The sequence below is a fragment of the Lates calcarifer genome, linkage group LG16_LG22 (assembly GCF_001640805.2).
Source record: "Lates calcarifer isolate ASB-BC8 linkage group LG16_LG22, TLL_Latcal_v3, whole genome shotgun sequence".
Classification (NCBI taxonomy): Eukaryota; Metazoa; Chordata; class Actinopteri; family Centropomidae; genus Lates; species Lates calcarifer.
Genome location: NC_066848.1, coordinates 5,298,840 through 5,320,932, shown reverse-complemented (window position 1 = coordinate 5,320,932; position 22,093 = coordinate 5,298,840). Strand labels below are relative to the sequence as shown.

General features: G+C 41.6%; 2 protein-coding genes across 2 annotated transcripts; both read right to left on the bottom strand.

Moving 5' to 3' along the window:
- Positions 1-712: 712 nt before the first annotated feature.
- LOC108894395 (stonin-1) lies at positions 713-8,937 on the bottom strand. The gene is made up of 4 exons (XM_018693047.2): positions 8,759-8,937; positions 2,672-4,608; positions 2,306-2,508; positions 713-2,209 (listed from the first exon to the last, which is right to left on the bottom strand). Exons 2-4 carry the CDS (start codon positions 4,524-4,526, stop codon positions 2,144-2,146), a joined length of 2,124 nt encoding a protein of 707 aa, XP_018548563.1. The 5' UTR covers positions 4,527-4,608; positions 8,759-8,937; the 3' UTR covers positions 713-2,143.
- Positions 8,938-9,697: 760 nt separating this feature from the next.
- Positions 9,698-21,897, bottom strand: ppp1r21 (protein phosphatase 1, regulatory subunit 21). The gene is made up of 22 exons (XM_018693024.2): positions 21,183-21,897; positions 19,764-19,832; positions 19,175-19,321; positions 18,845-18,946; positions 18,560-18,724; positions 18,406-18,464; positions 18,193-18,287; positions 17,890-17,942; positions 17,450-17,599; positions 17,236-17,337; positions 17,066-17,154; positions 16,836-16,972; positions 16,527-16,619; positions 15,912-16,039; positions 15,167-15,316; positions 14,785-14,877; positions 13,593-13,850; positions 13,143-13,178; positions 12,874-12,990; positions 12,142-12,240; positions 11,915-12,043; positions 9,698-11,302 (listed from the first exon to the last, which is right to left on the bottom strand). The coding sequence occupies exons 1-22, from the start codon at positions 21,240-21,242 to the stop codon at positions 11,273-11,275; spliced, it is 2,361 nt and encodes a 786-aa protein (XP_018548540.1). The 5' UTR covers positions 21,243-21,897; the 3' UTR covers positions 9,698-11,272.
- Positions 21,898-22,093: the final 196 nt, after the last annotated feature.

Below are 22,093 nucleotides of genomic sequence, written 5' to 3'. Positions count from 1 at the left end.
AGGGGGAACTCGTGTTTTCACCCGTCCATGTTGGGGGTCCACAACTCATGTCAAGGACACAAACACACTCTTACCCACGCCATAAAAACGACGTCAAAAGCAAAGAGAAGGCTAATGCTAACGCTCCCCGCTAACGCTAGCCGCTAGCTAGTTCATTCCTTAGCCTTACCTTCGCGCCGCAGGTGTGTTTAGCGTCCGGGCTCACTCGTGTTCGACAAAGAAGCAGCTTCAAAGCCTGTTTTAGCATCAATGCTTCTTCAGTAATCAAGTTTTCTCACAGCAATGACAAACCGAGTCAATGACTCAAACGTTGGTTTTAATCTGTTTCCTGACTTCGTTTCTCCGCCTCTCTGCGCTCCTCCCACAACATCATGACCAATGACAACACACGCAAACCAACAACGGCAGAAAAAAACACCAATTGGCCAAGTGATTCCGTTCCGCCTAACAGTCGCCTCTGATTGGTCTTACAATAAGGTCTGGATCTGGTGCTGCTCCCTCTTGCCCCTGCATATAGCCGCCCCCTGTAAGATAGACATTTGTGTTTACCACATGCCCTAACACAATTAACATTAAGTGGTTTGAAACTTTGGGACTAAGTTTAACAAGCTGTAAACTCAATGTATTTTTATTTTACCTTAAAGGCTTAGTAGAGTGAGTACAAGACAGAGTAGCACAGACATCTATGAATAAATACCATGAGTCATTCAGGTTTAATTCAATTTTTACTCTTGATGTACATAATATCCAGCTTAAGCCAGGTACCTCATACATACAAGTCATCACTGAAGGCCTTGTTGTTCACTACAAAGCTTCACCACTCTTTTTTTCCCATTTAACCTATTCACAACCCAGAGGCAGAAAGATCCCATAATAAAGATTTGATTTGTTTAAATAACATTACAGTCCTCCAGAATACAAACTTGGTATAAAGCCAAAGGTCAGCTTGAGGTAAGCAACAAAAGTAATGAGCTGTTTCATGTTGAAAAAAAACCCAACATATTTCTCAATTCCTCACTTAATACTCACTTATAATAACGCACCCTGTGTTGCACAACAATTTTTTTGCACAGCAAAGTTTTATACTGCTGCTACTATACTACATCTTGTTCAAAAACCAGTCAAAAGGTGGGACACACTGTATTAGTCATACTAAAGTTGGATTACTTATAAACGGCAACTGCTGTTTCACTTAGGCAAAAGCAAGACAGTTATTTTGTAGCTTTTTTGGCCAATGCACATATAATTTGGGAAAAAATGATTTAAGCGTGTGTTGGTCTCATGTTGCTGTGACAACTCATCTTATCGAGGTGTTCCATCGAGGAGAATTAGCTGCTAAATGGCGTTCAACCGGAGTCAGTTCAAACAAATTATTCTAATAACCTTTGATTAAGTCACATTAGACAAATGCTGCTCTGTGGGACTCAGCACTGTGTGACCCGCCCCTGAACCAATGTTTTTGTGCAACTATAATTACATTACTACAGTTCTTTCCCACCAGGTGTTCCAATTATTCTGTCTGACAATTACTGATACCTGGGGTTACATATTGAGACACCTAAAGCACAATAATCAAAACTGTAATGCCACTGCCAAATAGCATTTAGTACAAATATGGAGGAGTTGTACCTAAACAAATCAATTAGGAAGTATGTGAAGTTTAAACAGTGCTAGGCAACTACAGAGCCTTGCTCTAAACATCTGCTGATAATTAGTTTTCTCAAACACAGTGAATATTTCTCATTACTTGTGCTGTTTATCTCATTCAGCCTGTTCGGCATACATTTATTAAGGCTGCCAATCATTCTGGAGGGCAGTGCAGATGATGCAAATGCAAGCTTATATACAGAACTCATATAAACTGGAATCATACAATTAATAAATCTATTAAATGTAAAGTGCTAGGCAAAAGGTCCATGTTAAATTTTGGATTAGGTCTAGGCTAATTCAGTCTCAGTAAAAGGATACAAAATCGGTTACCAGGCTATGTGTAATTAGATGAATTTGACACCGGATATAAGCAGAAAGTCCCTCATCACCCTTGTTTTTGTTCATTTTTTGTTATCCCTTTTCACCATTAAGAGGATTTTGGCAAATGTCTCTGACCAAAGGGATAACATCCTCTTCAGAGCTGTTTTAATCATCACTGTGTCATACAGCCAGACTGCCTTTCTGACTCTGTTTCAATCCACTTCTTCTCAACTTCCACCTAAAAAAACAAAACATTAAGTTAGTTGCACAAATAAATTAGGACATTTTCTCTATGTATTGAGCAAGATATGATTACACCGATTAACCATCTTACCTGACAATGATAGCGTGTCCAACTAGTCAAGTGTTTCTGTGGCTGGATGTCGTTGGCAGTGCCCAGTGACTTCACCCTGGTTTGTGACACGACTGCGCCCATTATTTCACATTCCATCGTGACAAAGGGGTACCAGTCATTTGGGATCTCCTGATCAGATCCCAGCTCTAGCTTGCAGGAAAATGAATGGGGATGATCCACTGCTGCAAAGGAGAAAACAAAGATCACTTAAGGTTAGAGTGCTGCACCACAAGGTGGCAAACATACTGTAACATGTGCAAGAAGCCAAGGCCAAGAAGCTCATTAGAAAATATTATGTTAGACTGCAGTGCAGGGTAAAATTTTAATCAGTCAGAAATGTGTTACCTGTATTTTTGGCAGGCAGTCTGTCGATCCTCCACACGATGGCTGAATATACATTCTCATACTTGACAGTGCCGATTGACACCTGCATGACAGGCTGCGAATCTGCATCAGTGACAGAGCCCAAGCAGGCATTTCTGTTCATACGAGCCTTCAGTGACCTCTGTCGCAGCAAGGCCACCGTCTGTGTCACTTTGACCCAGTCGCCTGGCACTGGCACACGAATCACTACATTCTCACACAGAGGGTACCTGTCAGACCCTGCCAAGGAGGACAGGAAGGTAGCGGACATGTTAAGAAAGGCCTGGAGCTCCACATAGGCACCTTGAACAGTGACCACAGCTTTGATCGAGAAAGGAATTTCTGTGCAACCCAAAGTTGTCGTCTTGTACCGCATCAGCTCCACCCTGCAGGCGTCAGGAGGTGAGAACTTAATCAGCCGGGACCTCTGAAACTCTGTCTCGTTCACGCATTTATGAAAATGACAGTCAGTGATCTCCATCCAGAGTTCACTGCCGTCTTCAGACCCATAACTGGAGTTATTGTGCAGCAGCCCGAGATCATTGAGAGCAAGAAAACAATCCCCTAGTCCATTCAGAAAAGCCAGACAGTGAATCTGGGTGAAGGCTGTCCGCTCTATGACTCCTCCAGACTTATCCAGTTGTACCCAGATATGATCAGTGATCTGCAATGACAGTTCCTGCTCCTCGTAGTGCCGCCTCTGCTGATGGTGCAAACATAGTTTGAAGATTTCTTCCTCCATGGAGACTACCAAGTCATCCATGTCGTCATGCACTGTGGAGCCAAACTTGAGCAGCTGCTCTACCTCTGCCTCATGACTGACCTCCAATTTTGGGTGATAGCGTTTCTTCTCTATGTAGGAGAAATGCTCCACCTTCACTGTGAGGACTTTGCGAGGCTCGCCGTAACTTTCCAGTTTAAGATCTGAGAGCCTACACTGAGGGAGAAGCTGGAACTCCTTGAATGGCTTCTCCAGCCCTTTCTCATAGTACATCTGCAGCACACCTCCCGGCAACAAGCGGAGATAGATCGGCCCCCACTGTCGAGAGGACATGCGATTCTTCTTTTCAGGAATCCTGAGCATGACAGACCAGCCGTCTCTCTTCTGGCTACGAAACAGACCCCGAGGGACAAAGTGAGATGAATCTTCACTTAACACCTCATTTTTGCAACTTAGCCGCCTCTCCCCATCTGTCTCTGTCTGTGTGTCATGGTCTGTTTCTGTTTGAAGGCCTTCCAGTTTGTGGCAAACGTAGGAGAAGGAGTTCTGGAGGTGGTCACGTGGAGGCTCACTGCCATCTTTGGTCCGTATAAAGAAACGTGGTAGGCTGTTGTCACATTCTGAGTCTGAGGAGGAGCTGCCCACATCTGCACTGTGCCTAGATCCATCCCAGAAGGGGTTATAGTGTCCTGAGTTCCCCTGGAAAGAAGGGAAAGGGCTTGGTCCATCTGAGGTTTGACTCACGGCCTCTGGTGCAGGGGAGGGGGCAGAGGTGGTTGACGCGCTGGACAAACTCCGGAAGAAGTCATTCTTTTCCCACATGTTGGGGTGAAATGGGGATGCACTGCTGGGAGCCCCGCTCACAGGAGTGCAAAAGGGTGTGTTACATGGTACACAGGAACTTCCACTGGGACTCGAGTGGCTTTGAGGGGATTCCAGGGAACGACTGAAGCTCCAGGAAGTGTCTCTGATTGGAGGAAGCACTAATTTCAGACCGTTGGGACGTGGTACCGATGCTTTGATAAGCCCTGGTGACTGTAGGGGCTTCTGAGGTGAGGGGAGCGGTGTGTTGTCATCTTCAAATGTGACCCAGTTTGAATGATTGGTAGAACACATGGCTGCAGACAACTGAAGACCAGTCCTAACAACAGTTCCTCCTTTGTCTGATTAACTGCCCCCCACTTCAAGACCGTCTCCTCTGTAAGAAAACACAACAGAAGAATTAGAAAAGAGATGAAATAACTTAAGATTTTCCAGCGGTAACACATCCTGAACAGATCATTTGAAAGCATGAACATGTCCACCTGTCCTGTCGGTAGAGAAGAGAGAGCTCTTGGGGATATAAATAAAACATATTTCCTTAATGCACTCCATGAAAGCTTAATGAGAGACTGACCTTGAAAACCTGGAACAAGTTCATATCTGTTAACACCACAATTAAATAAGGCTCATTTGATGTAAAGCTGAAGTAAGCATTCTGCAGTTTAGAGCCACAGCGGGACATTTTCTCTCAGTGACAGTGCGAGTACACGATCAGAGGAGTGTGAACAATCTTTAATGGAGTTTCATCTTTTAGCTATAAGAATGAAAAATAAACCTATGGTGATAGAGGGCTCCTGGGGATTCTTATCATATTCTTATTTTCCCCAGATTTTGTTGCAGTAATTTAATATTGTTGTAATTTATGCATGTGTGTGTTTAAATAATAAGTAATTTGTACAGTGAGGTTGAAGGGAGGAGTATTGCTCTTGATATCTTGATACATGGGTGAGGACAATAAAAAAAACCACTCTAACTCTAATTCTACGTGATACACTGAGATATGTACTAGAAAATCTATTCTTCCAAGTTCTCCAAACTTTGGAAAACAAAGATTGGAAGTGTTAATCCAACAGTTACAAAATTCTGTTGTGTCCATAAACTCTGACAAACTGACACTGGGTTTCTCACAGGATTGTGAACTGTAGTATGTTTTTACAAACTCCTACTTGAGCAGAGGAGTATTTTAAAAAGCAAGGAGGATAAAGGAAAAGGCTCAGAGGCAGAGAGAGAGGGAAACGTTGCTGCTTTCAAACGGAGTCAAAGTTCAGAAGTTTTAGGAGTTCAAAGGTTTTGTTATGCAAATTGATGAGGTAAAATGTTGTATTTTAGACATACTGTGCTTTGAAATGAGCACAGTCTAAATATTTCATAGCAAGCCTGCTCTAAAGTGCGTGTGAAAGAAGTTAGCCATGGCGGCAAAGATCCTGCCTCATTAACCAGCATGAAGTCGGCTGTGAGAAGGTATAATGTGGCACAGCAGCTGGTACTGCATGCAGCTTCAGAGAGGAACAGAGCTGGTTAAATGTGTAAGGCAGCTCTGGAAAATGAATGTTTCATCCTCTGGTATTAGATCTGCAAAAGATGATTCAATATAGGCATTAACTATTTTAAAAAGTGCGGGAATATTACTAAATACTAATGGCATTCAGGCTAATTTTCCAGTGGGCAGAGAGTAAACATGTTGTAATCTTTATACAATCTCATAGTTAATTTTCTTGCTACTCAATCACAATCTGTCTTTAGATGTGCTGGCAGCTCTGCTCTCACCAACATCCGGCTCTGAGGCCACAGAGAAGCCACTTTCAAAATGCTGAAGCCTCATATCCCCATAAGAATCTTGAAAAAAAAAATAATTGAAAGCAGAAAGCCTCAATTACAGCCTCCCTCCTCCCTTCAAGATCACAGCCATGACTTGCTTGACGGAGACATCCAGTGGCAAGTTCCTCTAAGCTATAAATAAACAGGGAAGTGGGGGACTCTGCTTCAGGGTGGTGGATTGACAAGTCTTCAGTCAAACGCTGGAGAACATCTTTCTAATGAGACCATGTTTGCAGTGGCACACAGACGTTTCCACGAGTTCATCCCTCCTCTTCGACTTATAGAATCCCTCAGCTTTGGTTCAAAGAGACGGGCGCAGGGAAGGATGAGTTCTCCACGGGGGTTACTGACAGTTTTTCAGACTCATTTCCAGTCTGTCGTCTCTAACAGGCAGTACAGAAATGAGAAGCTGCTAAATCTACAGAGGACAAAAGAATACATTCCACACATTCCTCGGGGACAAGCAGCTTTGCACACAGGAAATACCAGCCTGCTATATCCGCATGAACTGACAGCAAATATTATCTTAATGTCATTTTATTCAAATTTCAAAAATGCATTCTTGTTGGTCTAACAGTAACAAAGAAGCCTGGAGGTTAGGACAGACTTTTTATAGTAATTAGGTACTTTATAAACAAATAAAACAAGTCTGAGGAATTACTTTTATAATCATAACCTTCTTTTTCAATGTTATTGTCATTTAATTTCACAATACTGTGCAGGTTTGTTCCTGCTTAAATTGCAGCACTACAAATAAGACAATGCAGTATCTCAGGTTTTATCATCACTGATGATTACGATACTTAGACAAATAACTACACTTGCTAAGCCTGGGGTAGGCAAAATAACGCACACACCTCATGTACGACAGCTGAAAGTCTGAAGTCACTTAATCATAATTATTGGGTCATAATATGTAGCCAAATTGTGGCATTTGTCAGCTTTAAAAGACGCCCATCAGCACTTTGACATGGGAGCCCTCCAGAACTGCACTGTCTGGATCAGTCTGGACTTTCATGAGAACTTATTACAAACATAGAAAAATTCCAATCCGCAAAGAGGAACAGCAGTCACGAGCTGAAACTTAGCTAATCAGGATATGAGAATACAAAAGCTACGCCTTGGCATTTAGTCTAATATGACATTGACCACTATTTACCATTACCACTACATTTACTGACAAATGATGACTGAGAGGAAACTATTTTGGCTTAACAATAAAACTGCTGATTTTTTTAAAAACTCACATCTGAACTTTAGCTTCAGCAGACAGATGCTTCCTGGCGAAACGAGATAAGTTTCTGTAGGATTCTCTGGATATTTCCTGTGCACTCTCACTGAGTTTTCCTTGGAGAAGTATATACATAAACAAAATAAGACATTTCCCATTTAATTTGAGTGTAGAGTACTACTGCTGTGGCCACAATGACTATGTGGTGCAGTGCAGGGCTGAAAACGTGATGACCCATTTCCAGGGCACTGTCTGCAAAGTGAGCTCATCAAACAAAGCAGGAGAGAAAGTTTGGGTGCTGCTCCTTTTTTTGTTTTGTTCTTTAATTCCATGGCTCCCTGCATTTATTGTACAGATCTGTTCCAGTTCACAGAAGCGAGACTGGGAGAAAAAAAAATAAGGAGGAATGAATGGGAGACAGTGTCAGTCACTCAATCACGCTCTTAAAACATCTTTCCACTACTGCGGTGCTTTTAGTTTGTGGTAGTGATTCATTTTGGTTTTAGTCAGGGATTTAAACTAATAATAAACTAATGGAAAAACATGCATTTATTATACTTCAGAGTACTCTAACAGCTTTTAAGACAAGAAATAACTAGTAAGCAAGTTGAGTTCATAAGTAGTAAAATTAATAGCTGCTCATGTCAAAACACTCGGGTTGGTTAGCTTTTGGTTGCTAACAAACTTTAGCCAGATTTTGCTCTATAACAGACATTTGTGCCAGTTTGCTGACTCTCGTCCACTTTTTATCGTATTGCTATTGTTTCTGTGTTCTAGCATTTACCATTACACATATTTATCACTGGTGGCAACAAAAACACTCTGCCTCACTTTAAAGGACTGATACCTGTTTTAAAAAACTGACCAAATAGTATTAGATAAGTTATTTTTAAAAATGCATTTCCATTAGGCAGTACATAAGATGTCCGCGAAGAGACGAATCTACAGCTGTATTTCCAATGAATGTAATCTTCATGTGCAAATAAAGTGCATCCTTCCTGTTGAAACACATCTTGATACACTGTTGCACTATTGTTACAACGCATTCTTGCAACGTGGGGTCAGTAATTGCCTGACAAACACACGAGTTACCGGTAAACAACGTAATTTATTTTCATTCGCCCGTGGCAACTCAGACTGGAGAAAGAAAACAGTACCAGCGTGCTGTCATCCACAACAGAGCCAGGCCCATGTCCCGGACACAGAGGCCCACTTCTGGGAGCACTTCTGCGCCATTGTTGTGATGCGAAGTCTGAATAAAGTGTCACCCCGCGTTACTTTTTTTGTCGTACTCTACTTTGCACACGTTTCAGGGAGTACAGCATGCGCCATTCAGTCACAACCGAGCCACGACTGACAACAAACTGAGTCAACATTTACCACAAACTGTTTTATGGCTCGTTTCTGACGTGACCCGAACTATCGCAGCTCACTTGGAAACAAACGTTGAGTGCAACCAAAAGAAGAAAATACTCACAAATTCACAGCGGTGGTTCACTAATTCAGGTCATGACTTCTATTTGATGGACGCGTCTGAAGTCTGATGTCGGCCGGTTTTGCTCAAAATGGCAGAGTGTAAATCCTGGGAGTTTTAACAGCGCAGCGAGTTCAGACAGACTGTCCTCCAACGGGACACTGCAGGAATGAACAGAGAGAGCAGCGATGTGTTCATGACTGTAGGAAATGTCTCTATCCGGAGATGGGCGCGCACAATCACAACAAGTAACGAGAACACACAGAAAACACAGCTTTAGGGTGAATAATTCCAATAATAGGCCATTGATTATATCACCATGGTTGGAAATAAACAAAGAGCACATCCTTTGTTTTATCAAGCCCGTGTTTTGACATATGAATGCTATACGAATTTAATTAATTTCAGAGATGAGGTTTTGTAGGCTTTGTATCAAAGCTATAACTAAAACATTACAGAGTTGCAATTCAATGGATTCAGGAAAGGATGGACTTGAATGAAAAGGTGTCTCACAGTACCTAAAAGATAACAATAAAACATTGAGTAGGCCATATGCTCATGGAGAATTAAAGGGGTTGTGCAGGAACCACCTGTTTGTCCCTTCATTATGTTGACTTAAATTAGTTGTACAATACTAAATACAACTCAGTCTTGTACCAAGAGTACATGAAAGCATCAGGAATTCAACTAAAATGACACAATATGTTTTTCCTTCCAAAACAAAGTGACGGCATCAAACAGTAATCTTCCAGTTCTCATATGTCCACTTTAATGGTGCTGCCTCATTTCCCAGTGGTTAGGGTGTGTTACGGGCTGTTTAAAAAAAAAAAATTACAGGGAATTTAAAATCCCAGCCTCCTCCAACTCCCAGAAATGCAGCATGAAAAGTTTGGTCAGACAAGGATCTAGAATGACCAGGTGAATCTAAATACACAAAGCATGTAAGTGTTGAGCAAGCTCTTTATTTTGTTTCACATATTTATATGTGCTTTTGAACAGGTTACACTGTGAGAATACAAGTATTAGTATTATTCTTTTTTTATTTTGTTGGTTCTGGGGGCGTTGGCAAATCTTTGTGATCAAAGGTTTGCTGGCAGGTGTAGACTGGCAAACAAGAGGTTTGAATGAACTGCTCACAGTCACTAGCTAGGGCTTATCTCTCTCAATTATCTCGAGTCACTACAAGTCAGAGAGGTTCTGTTTTACTGTAAACCTTGACTGCACTCTGCCATGACTCATGAATTAGGCCATCTAAGCACCAGTTACAGTATGTGCCAACCCCTCTATGACACCTCCCAGGAATCAGGCTTTGTTGGAAACACACACACAAAACAAAAAACTAGCTGCAGTTTCCCAGATTTAGTGGAAAATAAAGATTTCTAACCTCTGAATAAATGCCTTTTTTGTATATATTTTGTTTAGAAATTATACAGTACAATTATATCGTGATTTGAAATGAGTGTATATTCATATTAACCCTTTTTATCCATACATATTACAACATGAATTTAGAGACTCTTGTGCCACACCTGTGCACATCTACACTTAACTTTGGTGATAAAAACAACTTGTTACAGAGTAACTCCACAGAAACAGACTGACACCATTTTACGAGCTCTGACTTGTCCATCCTACCCTTCTAGTCTAGGTAAACACAGTTAATCAGTGCTTCAAGGCAGATTTCTTTTGTTTTCTTTTCTCTACTCCCAGAGGATTGAAAATTTTCCAAAATGAGGAATGAATTCAAGTGTGTCTTTGTTAATAGTTCATTCAGGTTTTAAAGCCCTTCTTTACAGAAGCTCATTATATATGCATGTGTTAGAAGGGGTATTATGCTGTATGTAGACATACAGGCCCTTAGAACCATGTGCACAAGTAATCTCAAATTTGATCTAAAAAAATCTAAGCATAAAACAATACTCACATGTTGTAAAGCCTGGTGCCACGGTCTCACAATGACAAAACACTCTGCACACATACAGCCACACCAACATTTGCTCTGTTTGCCTGCTCCCACAGATAAGCAGTAAGAATGCAGTTTCATTTTCTCTCACACATTAAGCAGAAAAAAGTACACACACTGATCAACAGGGTTTGGTCTTCAAGTCTTGACTTCAGTGAGCATTACCAATTTGAGCTGTTTTCAGCTGTTTATCTTCCTCAGTCCCTTGTGGGGAAAAGCTGTTTCTCTCCCACCCTGCTTTGACCTAAAGGTCAAGCAGCAGCTTCCGGTACAGTTTCAGAAAGCATTTTTAGCAAATCATGTTATGTTATAACTGGTGCTGTGACAAGGAAAAGGGGAAAAAAAAGCTTCTTCAGTCAAACACGTTACAGCCTCCATACAGTTTGTCTGCCACTGTCTGACAGCAAAGGAATCTGAGGCTCGTGTGGCTGTCCTGTGGATTGGTGACAGTGGTAGTTTTGGTACCAGGACGCTGCTTGAAGGCTCCACGGTCCAGCTCATCTCTCCAGGTCCCGTTTGTGATGCCAAATGGAGCCAGAGTTTTAAGGGCAGCTCTAGCGACTTTTGTTCTTTTTGGCATTTCCCTAAGGGAGATAAAAAACATATGACTCAGTTCTACAAATGTTATCAAGTTATATCCAGGATAGGTACAAAAGTACAATGTTGCGTTTAAGTGCAGTAAATTGCTGAGTTACCTCAGAACTGATTTACATTCCGTTTCAAAATCTAAAAACATGCTCAGGCTGGTTTCTGGCCTTCAAGAGAAAATAGCCACCTTTAGATAACCAAACGTGTTCTGTCTTGCAACTTCCCAGTATGAAGCCATGTGTGCGCATACATGCAGCAACATGCACGCTTAAAACAGGGCTCTCCGTGTCTGCGGCTTTAACTTAACGATTTTTTCAGATGGTTCCAGCAGGTGCTTTTCCCATCAGACCCAGCAGCAACCACAACACCACGATGACCTCCCGGTTCACCTCATAACTGACAGAAACTTTACAATGTCACATTTCGCTGCCAGACCTGAAATGATCCTTCACGCTCCCTGAAGCCAGTGGATTTTTATCACTCTTCTTTAGCGATGGAGCATTTTTATTTATTTTTACGGAGACTGACAGTGTGTGACAGATGAAAACAAACCTGAGAGCAAGAGCTTGAAAAAGCAGACACAACAAAAATATGGCTGAGCGTTGTACCTTGCTGCCCAGTTTAAGTGTGTCAATTTCCTCCCTCTGCTTGCTCAAAGTCTCATTCATGCTACACAGGTGGTCGCTCATCATGCTGAGCTGGTCTTCGTAGCTCCTCTTCGTCGTAGCCAGCTCATCCTGTGTGACAGGAACCACAGTTACAATACAACTTGGGAAGAAGAGGCTGAAGTCTATACTTAGACAGGAAGCTCTTTGATAAAGAAGCTGCATCTTACCTGCAAGCGCGTGATGTTCTGATTAGCCAGTTTGACCTCCTCGCTCAGAGTCTCCCGTGATTTTTCTGCAATGGCTAATCTCTTGGCCAAAGCTCGACACTAGAGAAAAAAGAAAGTAAACAACTGCTATCCCTGATATTTTTAATGCATGTCTAACACAGTTTAGAAATCAGTTTCAAAAGCTGCAGTAAGAGAGTAAAAGGAGTACATTTGAGGACAGCATCAAAAGGTAAATGCACACTTTGAAAAAGTGACAGTCTAATATCTGAGACACTGACTCAAGGTCAGGTGAATTCCTGTTGCTACGATACAAAATGAGGATGACTGACTAGTCACAATGCGACAGGATGGCACTTAGACAAGTATCTACATTCAGATCAAGCCTCATTGTAATACTAAAAATATTAGGTGTCAGATTCTCAGTTTAAAAAAAAGGCAACACTTGGGATTCAGGAATCATTTCCAGAGTACAAAGGACAAAGAGGAAAGAACAGAGAAACAAGGTTAATTTCTGGTTCAGTTTCTATGTTCTCAAGCAAATTAAAGAAGCAGACAAAAATAGTTGTAGAATGATTATAGGAAGGAACACAAGAGGGAACAAGGCAAATGACAGTTCTGTACTGAATGTATCTGTTCTCAGATGACATACAATGTTAGAAAGGTTGTGTGCTCTGAAAAGGTCTCTGCTGTAAGATGCAGTTAGTGAGATAAACATTCTAGTAAGGGCCTCACCTCAGAGTGAAAGTGCACAGCTTTGCTGTCTGAAATCTGGAGCTGGGTAGTGAGCTCTCCTACTCTAGCCATGTAGTGAGTCTTTATCAGCTGCTCCCTAGACTCCTCGTCTCCCACCTGCAAATACAGACACAACATCCAGTTAGATAAGATTCTTTTTTTCCTTGTGGGAAGTATCAGAATTTCAAATACTAACCTAACCCTAAATATATATTTTTATATTTAGGAATTCTTAATTTAAATAATTGGTTAAGTGTATGACAACTCACATGCTCAACTGTAGGTGTGGTGCACAACATGCCAACCTGGAAACAACAAGACAAATCAAAGACACATGTCAGAGACTGAATCATAGATCAGAGGTTATAAAAACCACTTCAAGGACAGACTACTGGGACAAACCAGCCATAGGAGAGATAACAACAACAAAGGCTAATATACCAGTAGTACAGAGGCTGGTGAGACAAACAGCTCTGGGTTGTGACTGCATTGTGAACTCTGTGCACTGACTTACATAAACAACTTTATTCTTCTATTCTGCCACATCAGCACATTGGAAGTCTGAGTTTTATTAAGCAAAAACTTGTTAAGCGGGGGAGCTACAAGAAAAGAATGATAATACTCCCTTTGTTGAAGCAAATCAGACACCAGTGCCATGGGCTGAAAATTATCTCTGCAAGCGAAAAAAAAACAAACAGCAGCCAGTAGAGTGACTGTACCAGGCTGGTGCACAGCGTAGTCTCTTTCCCTGCAGCTTTCTGCTCTGTCCCGGCTTCCTCATGGCTCTGTGCTGAGAGTGTGCTGGCTGCAGCTGTTTGCGAGTTTGGACTTCCCCCTAGAGCTGCTGCGAGCTGGGCTTCCAGGTCTGCAATGCGCTGGTTCTCCTTTTCCAGCCGCACCTTCCCCAGCTGGGCCTCAAGGAGCCAGTGCTCCTTCTCCTGCTCCAGCCGAGCGATCTTCTCCTGGCTCTGCTGCACCTGCAGGAGGCCAGCAGGGAGAGGAGAGGAGTGGACAGTGAGCTTGTGGGAAGAGGGCTGAGCAGAGGCAGGGGGAAGTGAAAAGGTATACGTATTTAGGAAGAAATGGGGAAACTGTATAAAAGCAACAAACACATTCTATAGACCTAATCCGACTGAAGGACTTAAAATAACAGTAACCAAAAAATAAAATTTCTTAAATATAATTCATGGGATAATATAAAAGATGGAGCTGATTCTGCTATCCTGAGCTCTTAATGCTGCTCTAAAACCTGGAGGCTCAAATGGCAAAATCCCAATAAGCTCTAACTTTATAGTTGTGTTTTACAACTTGGTACTTGTAATAGTAAACTTGGTGCTGAAGAGACAAATTTAAAAAAGGTTAATATGCACCAAAAGACACAATTACAAAAAAAAGAAAGAAAAGGACAGAATGTGCAAAGCCTCAGGGCCAAACTTCGAAATTCTTCACACCCGTTCCCTAAAGAGCAACTGTCTGCACCTCATTTAAAATATCCCATGACTGTGTTGCATCATTTTAAAACATAGATTTCTTCACCTCTGACTTATGACTGATTTTCAACAAGTATTTCCAATACTTGTATATTTACCAAGAAACTATTGATGCTATTTTTTGCCATTTCAAGTTTTCCTACATTTTCAGTTTGTTCTTTAATCTTAATGTGCTCCAAACAACACAAAACCACAATAAGCATAATTGCATATGGAACCTTTTTTGACTTTATCTCTGTTATTATACCACTGCGTTTAGGGCTGGCACACTGACTCACTCATGGTTACATTGTCCACATAACAATCACTGCCTGGATGTCTTGGCCAGATGTAACCTCTTAAGAACTAAAGCAAAATCTTTAGGTTAATCAGTTTTATACAGAAACAATTATAGTATAGAGTTTCTGAAAGAGCATCATACCTGTTGAGTGAGACCCTCTCTGCTCTCAGTGGAGCTGGTAAGTATACGGCGGTTTGACAGGGCTTCTCTGTATGGAACAGACTGTGGCCTGGGCTGAGTGAGGAAACAAAACAAGGAGTATAGTGGGAGAACAGTCATTTATTAACATTTATTAATTATTCATCAACATAAAATACCAGCAAGATAAAACCAGATGGGACATATGAAATATTCACAAAGACTCTCTCATAAAAGAAAGTTTTAAGAAGGGATTTGAAAGAAGTTACTGATGTTTTCTTTGTAATCTGAGTGGGCAGAGTGGTGCTCAAACTCCAAAGGCACGGTCATCTTTTGTCAAGAGCCGAGACCTGGGTATACCCAGCAGATTTAAGCAGATACTAACCTTTTTGATAGCATGGATATAGGCAGCTGCTTTCTTTTTGTTGGCCAGCATACTATCAGCTTGCAAAGGGTTGAGGGCTACTGTGCTGCCTCTTGGACTGTAGCCTGAGGATGTGAAGAAGTCCAAGTTGTTGCTGAAGAAAGTGGCAATCTGCAACAAATCAGAGACATCATTATCACATATCATTCAAACAAAAGAGGATGAAACACTAATTAATGCTTACATTACTCAATACAGTTCTGTGCCTCAAATTAACCACTGTGTTTACAGCAGAGAGAAGATTCCACCACCAAGTGTCCACGGTGATAAATGTCTGAGCAATTAAGCTTTTGTCTGCAGAGATGATCACTCTCAAAATGCAGCTCACTCCGTACATCGAGTGCCAGCGTGTTATTCGACGCTGCAGCCCACCACACTGTGCCTCCCATCAATGCACACATCTCAGCCAACGGTTCACTTGATTCACAAAGAGAAATCATTTATCCCTTTACTCTGACTGGGGAGCAGCTGTACAAACTGTGATTTGGACAGTATCTTTGAACATTTAACTGCTGCCCACCTGAGTCCTGCTGCTCTATGTTATCACAGAAGTGGCAAATTACCAACAGAGTCCAGTTGCAGCGAAAACTCACTGATACTTACAATTAAGCCTTTATGCATTACAGTTAACAAAGAACACACACTGCTTGAACGTACAATACAGGAAATATAAACCTGGCTGTTGCCTGCCCTCTGTTGGCCATACCTTGCCAGTGCTGTTTGTCAGCGAGCCCAGAGATCCCAGCAGGCATTCTGTGGTGGTACAGAGCTTCTGGGTGACAGTGGGGAGCTCCTGCTCTAAGCTGGCCTTCTGGTTGTAGTGCTTTGACATCTCTGGACACACAGGGAGAAAACAGAGCAGCAGGAGAGGCATTTTAAACATGTGGCCCTTTGAGCTTCTCTCTTAGATAAGGTATTTTTCACAATATTTTCATTATGTAAAACTGCAGGTTTTATGTATATTTGGCCACAATCACTGTCCCCACAAAAAGACAAATAATATAGACAATAAAGGTACTCATTATATAAACACATTTCCATTCAGCTAAATATGTCTGCTATATACAAGTGTCTCTTCTCTACCAGAGAGCACTAAATTATACTTCCATTTGGCATAACAGTGTCACAGATGTTACACTAAAGCCTCTGGATATTTACTCTACAAAAACTGGGCTGGTTGCGCATTGTTGTGAAAACAGAAAATGAGTGTGACTTTTATGAATGGCAACAGCAGTTAGGTGGTTACATGAGGGAATAGTCGTGCTGTGTCACGTTGGTCGTGAATGTCTGCTAGTCAAAAGTGGCTCACAGCGCTGCTCACCTTTAATGGCATCATGGAGGCTGTGCAGGCAGGCAGCCAGCTGGGTGAAGACAGCTGAGGTGCTGCTCTGTGGCATGGCATCCTGCCGAACACCTGAGACACATTGTACAATATTGTTAAAAAAAAAAAACAGAAGAAGAAAAAAAGAAAGCATTTCTTATTATCATTTCATAAGCCTTTCCTAAGTCCATATTTTGTAAAGGAAAAATCCAGTTATTTACATAATGCTGTATAATAATCATTCCAATCTAGCATTAACTGCAATACGTGACAGAGTTTTCAGGCAAAGAGAGTCAAATGATAACATACTGGGTAAGGCCAAAAGATTAATGTAGTTCTGCAGTTTCTCAAACACAGAAGTTACTCTCTTCATGTCACTCTGCAGCTCCTGGTTTTTCGCAGTAAGGGCAGCAGTACAAAGGGTTGCCTCACACTCCTCTTCCAGGCTGAAAGGCAAAGAGAAGATAGCCATCAGCACAGCCTCCTCCACTCCATTTCTCTATCACAAAAACACACATACACACATACACAGTACTGACCTTTTCAGTTGGTAGGGAAGAATCTTTTGCAGAAAGTGAGTGTATGAGGAGAAATTATCAGCAAAGCTCTTCAGCTTCACCACAGTCTCCTTCAATTCAACAACAAAAAAACACTATTAGTGGTTAATTATAGAGAAGCAACCCAGTATCCCTGTTTAAAAACCACTCACCAGTACTGTGACCGTGTCCTCTGTGATGCTTTGGTGTAACTGCAGAAAGCTGTCCTCCAGGGGGCGCACAAAGGCTGCATTCTCATGAAGGTACTGAGAAAACTGGGTTAAGATTATGCCTCAGAGTTACTACAATTAATATCCCCTCCACAAGCAGAACCAGTCATAACATTATATTTGACAACAGTCTATTGTGTCGTACGGTATGCTTCACCTTCTGGTTAAGAGGGGAGATGGGCTCAATGGAGGAGTCCAGGGGATAGATGTGTACTCTCTGCTCTGTGTAGGAGTGAAAGTTCAACAGAGCAGCAACCAGGTCCTGAAGAAAGCTCAGAGCTTGTCCTGCCACGTCCCGGGCCTTAAGCTAAACCCATAGAAAGAACACACACAGTTTCAGCCCCCTTAGTAAGACATAAAGCTGTATGAACTCATCTACAACATATGGTATGTATCAAAGTCATTATCACTACATTTGTGAATACTTGAGTAGATGCAAGTGTCTGTGAATATTTATTAGAAACAACAAAGAATTGTGGATGACAAATTGCTTAAAGTAATAAAAAATTCCAAGCTGGGTATAGAAATGAAAATAATTTATTGAACAATAATATTAACAATATACGGAGTCACACATAGGTTTGTTTGCTCACTCACCTGGTGCCTTCGATTGTGTGGTGGTACATTTAGGCTGTTGTAGTCACTAAATTCTGCAGGATGAGAGAGCAGAGCAGTTAAACCAGAGCAGAACCTCAGTCTGCACTGAACTTTAATGGCTCGACAAACAGGTAAAATGGTTTAGCCTGCTGCCTCCTTGGCGTGCAATATTTCAGTGCGGTGTAGCATTACACTATTTACTCCTGGGCAGAATGCTGTTATGGTATCAGTGACACAGACACCAGTGTTCTCAAATAGATGTCTGCTCCCTAGCAGATTTGTTTTTGTCTAAGTGATACTCACTGGTGTCATTGAAGGGCACTTTCTCCTGGATAACACTGCTGCTTTGTTTCACCTGTCTGTTCAGCTCTGACTGGCACCGCCTCAACTGCTGCTGACTGCAGAAAGAAAAAAAAAAAAAATTAATAAATAGATTTTAAATGTGCTTTTCAATGTTCCTTCCACAACATTGGTGGTTTAAATTATTCTCAAACTGTGAATAAAAAGTAAATTTACCACTCTTCTGTTCTCATCCTACACTCTTTTGCTTCCCTCTCCAGAGTCTGTGCTTTAACCTATCAGATGGAATTAAAATATACACATATTTAATGAGCTTTATTAAAACTGACAGTCACATAATGTACCTCATCCTCGTCCTGGTTATCCTCACCTCTAAGCGTGCCTTGTCGCCCTGCAGCCGCTCAATTGTTTCCATGTACTTAGTGGTGAGTCCGTCCACAACACCTTGGTGCTGCTCTGAGTCTTTCTCCAGCTCCTCTAGTCGTGCCCTCAGCTCAGCCTCCTGCCTCCTGTGCTTCTCATCTGCTTCATAAAACTAATGAGTGTACAACAGAAAACAGAGTCATCGCATGCATGGCTTCCCCAGTGCATTAACATTAAATACAGTATATGCAGAGCAATGGTCGATCAGTATAAACATGACATGGCTGCTTACTTGGATATGAAGTCGTTCATTTTCTTCTATCTTTTTCTGCAGGTCCTCATCAAAAACACTCTGGGTTTGCAACCCATGTTGTGAGGGAGAGTCCCCTTTAGTCTGGAGGAATTGGAGATAAAACAGGGGCCATTAATAATGATCTCTTGGCTTCACAAACATAAGTGTTTGATCATAATCACTACTGAACTTACAAATCTTACAATCACTCTCAAAGCTAATGATTTTCGTATCAGAATAATTTCATGTCCATTACAAAAAGTACACAAAATATCCTGTACACCCTCTACCCAACCAAGTAGCCACTCCCTTGCATTCCCTCATGATCACCTTCCCCTTTTTGCCCTTGGCTTCACTCGCAGCTAGCTCCTCTTGCAGCAGTTCCACCCTCTTAGCCAGTTGCTGGTTCCTGAAGCTGAGACTGTCCATCTCCTGCTCCTGCTTCCTCAGGCTCTGGTCCCTCTGCTTCAGCTGCTCCTGATGAGGGATCAGTGCAGTGACAAATGTTGAGCATAACATTGGTGTACATTTCTCCTTACAAACCAACACACTGACTAAATAATTTCCTCTATATCACAGTGATGTGATTCTATGTAGTGCTATGCACAGACATTGGGAGTACATGCTTGGATTGAAAAAAAGGCTCAAAACAAAGCGACAAGTACTAGTCAGATTAGGTGTCTGTCCACACCATGTTCTAGCTGGGCTAGTGGGACTGTTCCAAAACAAAAATCTATCTTGTCCTCTATTGTGGCCACTGCATCATGTGAAAAGTGATCGAAAAAAATTTGTGATCATATTTTTTGCCACATCGCCCAGTTTGCGGTGACTGTCTAAATTTGTTTAGTGAACATGAGATGTTTACAACACTTATCTGTGGCTCTAATCATAATACTTTTGTTTTTATATGTCTCTTTACCTTTAGTGAGGCAGAGTTGGCCTGTTCATCTACAACTGCCTTCTTCAACACTTGATTCTGGGCACGAAGCTGTGAAAAAACAGAGAAAATGTTGAGACAGGGCACATGACAACATAAAACATCATCAGTGGTCAGGATTGGCACGCAAGGCAGTTTGTGGTATGCAGGCAGCATCTTAAGCTGCTTTTATGCAGAGAATGTGTTAAATGGCTTGTGAAAGGTTACTGTTTTTATACTATTCTTTTATCCTATTCTGCACCAAATTATTTAAAACACAAGGCTCTTACTCCACTGAGAGCAGCCTTTAAACACATAGTTTAACGACAGTGGCAGTTGTGTGTGACAGTTACACAGTCAGCACTTTCTGAGCAGGACATGGTGCTTGGCTAACGGGGAGATCAGAGTTAAACAGGAAACAGCACACACTCCCCGTGCTGTCAGCTGACACAGAAACAAAGGGCACATACAGCTCACAAGAGAAAACACAGGCACACAGGCTTTACTGTTACTGAACTGTCACTCATTGATAAATTACCATCACAGCACTTGAGCACAGGGTGTTCACTGGCAACTTGAAATGTCAAAATGTGGCAAAAGTAGTGTTTAACCAGAGGTAGACTGATGACTGATCTTTACAAACTCAAAACAGTGATACGGCCTCTGCATTAAGACCCAGGAAGTAGAGGTTTATTACAGCTCAGTACAGCTTGGACATACTGAAATTTTACTCATCAAGAAATTGCAACATGTAGGTTAAGATGCATTAGGACAACCACAAAACCATGAAACATCTAGCCCTGCATCACAATGTCCTTATCCAACAAGGATACTGTATAGTCATATGCCATTGAAGTACACCTCACTAAAACTAATGCAACAGTCATGTAGTAAATCAAAGGTAAAAATGTTACATTTCTGTTTAAACTATTTTGTTGTGCTCAACTTTGTGGTCATTTTAAAGGCTGCACTTTGTGGTGCTGCTGAGTTGTATTGCTCTATTTCTCATGTTATACATGTTCTAATATTATCCACTTTTGTTTATACACAATGGGTAGTCAATAAATTATTAACATCTCTCAATGTAGCAACACAGTTCAGCACCACCACCAACTAAATTACAGCCTACAAGTCATAAATAACCATCAAGTTCATAAAAGTGAGTCAATATTTCTCTTACCTGAAACTGGACAATAAACTGGACAATAACTTGTAACCTTGACTGTATCCCAGCAACTGAGGCTATCTCTTTGCTCTAATATGTTTGATTAATATCTGTCAATGATTTCAGATGCATAATAACAGGTGGCTAATGCTAATTGACAGCTTTTGTCCTCCTTCCACCCCGTCAGTAACTGTACGTGTATCACTGACAACTAACTTTACAAATATTAAATGGGCAGACATAGCTGAGTGTTTTACCTTGGAGTACTCCTGTGCCAGCTTGCTATATTTTGTTTGCAGGTCTGTGACGTTAGCCATTGTCGGTGTGGAAACGTTATCCCAACGGTTAACCGATGATGCGAGGTAACGTTATCCTAGCTAGCCCGGTTAGCTAACGCTTTTCCGGTTAGCTTGTCCAAACCTTGTCGTCACGCTGCCCGCTGCTTGAAATATTGACGGTGGATACTGTGAGCTATAACTAACTCAGGTGGGCTAGATCACTGTAATTAGCTACTTTACAGAGGCTTGTTCCGTCATTTGGTAAAACTGACCTCGGATACATTGTGATAAAGGGGCGTTCATGAGTCCCGGAGAGAGCAGCGGGTGCTGGTCTCCCGATTTACGCTGATTTCTAAAACAGGATGTTATCCCGACTTGACAGCAATGCCCCTTTTAAAAGTCAGCACTATTAGCGATGACAGAGCCTGCTAGCTAGCCGACTAGCCAAGAGCTAACTAGCTATGTAGCAAAACAAATCCCGACACTGAGCAACACATGTAGGCTTGGTCGGTGTCATCTGACAGCAGCCGTGTAACCCGCTGCCTGTTCGAATCGTATCTGAGAGTGGGAGTAACTGTTGCCGAGCAAATGAAATAGCTTTAATAATCAATTCATCTGAAGGAACACTTTCATTTTCTAACCCGCAAAAATCCTCCTCGTATGAGAGCCGACTACAGACACAGAAGGTCAGAGTTCAGAAAGCAGAAAAGTGGTGAGCTGGTATGGGCAGGGCGCCGTCTAGCGTTTGAAGGTCTCCAACAACAACAGATAGATTCTATTGTCAATAGTAATGTTATTAATATAATATGACAAAGGACAATTCTGCATAACGTGTGCTTTTATATTAATTTGATACTTTTTACATTTTGCTGATAACTGTATTTTCTTAA

What these genes read in the sequence shown, in the direction of transcription:
- ppp1r21 (XM_018693024.2), bottom strand. Translation starts at nt 21,242, where the DNA reads ATGGCTAACGTCACAGACCTGCAAACAAAATATAGCAAGCTGGCACAG. An exon ending in CCAAGGGCAAAAAGGGGAAG is followed by an intron (nt 18,947 to 19,174) that starts GTGATCATGAGG and finishes CAATTCCTCCAG; the next exon opens with ACTAAAGGGGACTCTCCCTC. An exon ending in ATGAACGACTTCATATCCAA is followed by an intron (nt 18,725 to 18,844) that starts GTAAGCAGCCAT and finishes TACACTCATTAG; the next exon opens with TTTTATGAAGCAGATGAGAA.
- LOC108894395 (XM_018693047.2), bottom strand. Translation starts at nt 4,526, where the DNA reads ATGTGTTCTACCAATCATTCAAACTGGGTCACATTTGAAGATGACAAC. An exon ending in ACTGCCTGCCAAAAATACAG is followed by an intron (nt 2,509 to 2,671) that starts GTAACACATTTC and finishes TCTCCTTTGCAG; the next exon opens with CAGTGGATCATCCCCATTCA. An exon ending in GGACACGCTATCATTGTCAG is followed by an intron (nt 2,210 to 2,305) that starts GTAAGATGGTTA and finishes TTGTTTTTTTAG; the next exon opens with GTGGAAGTTGAGAAGAAGTG.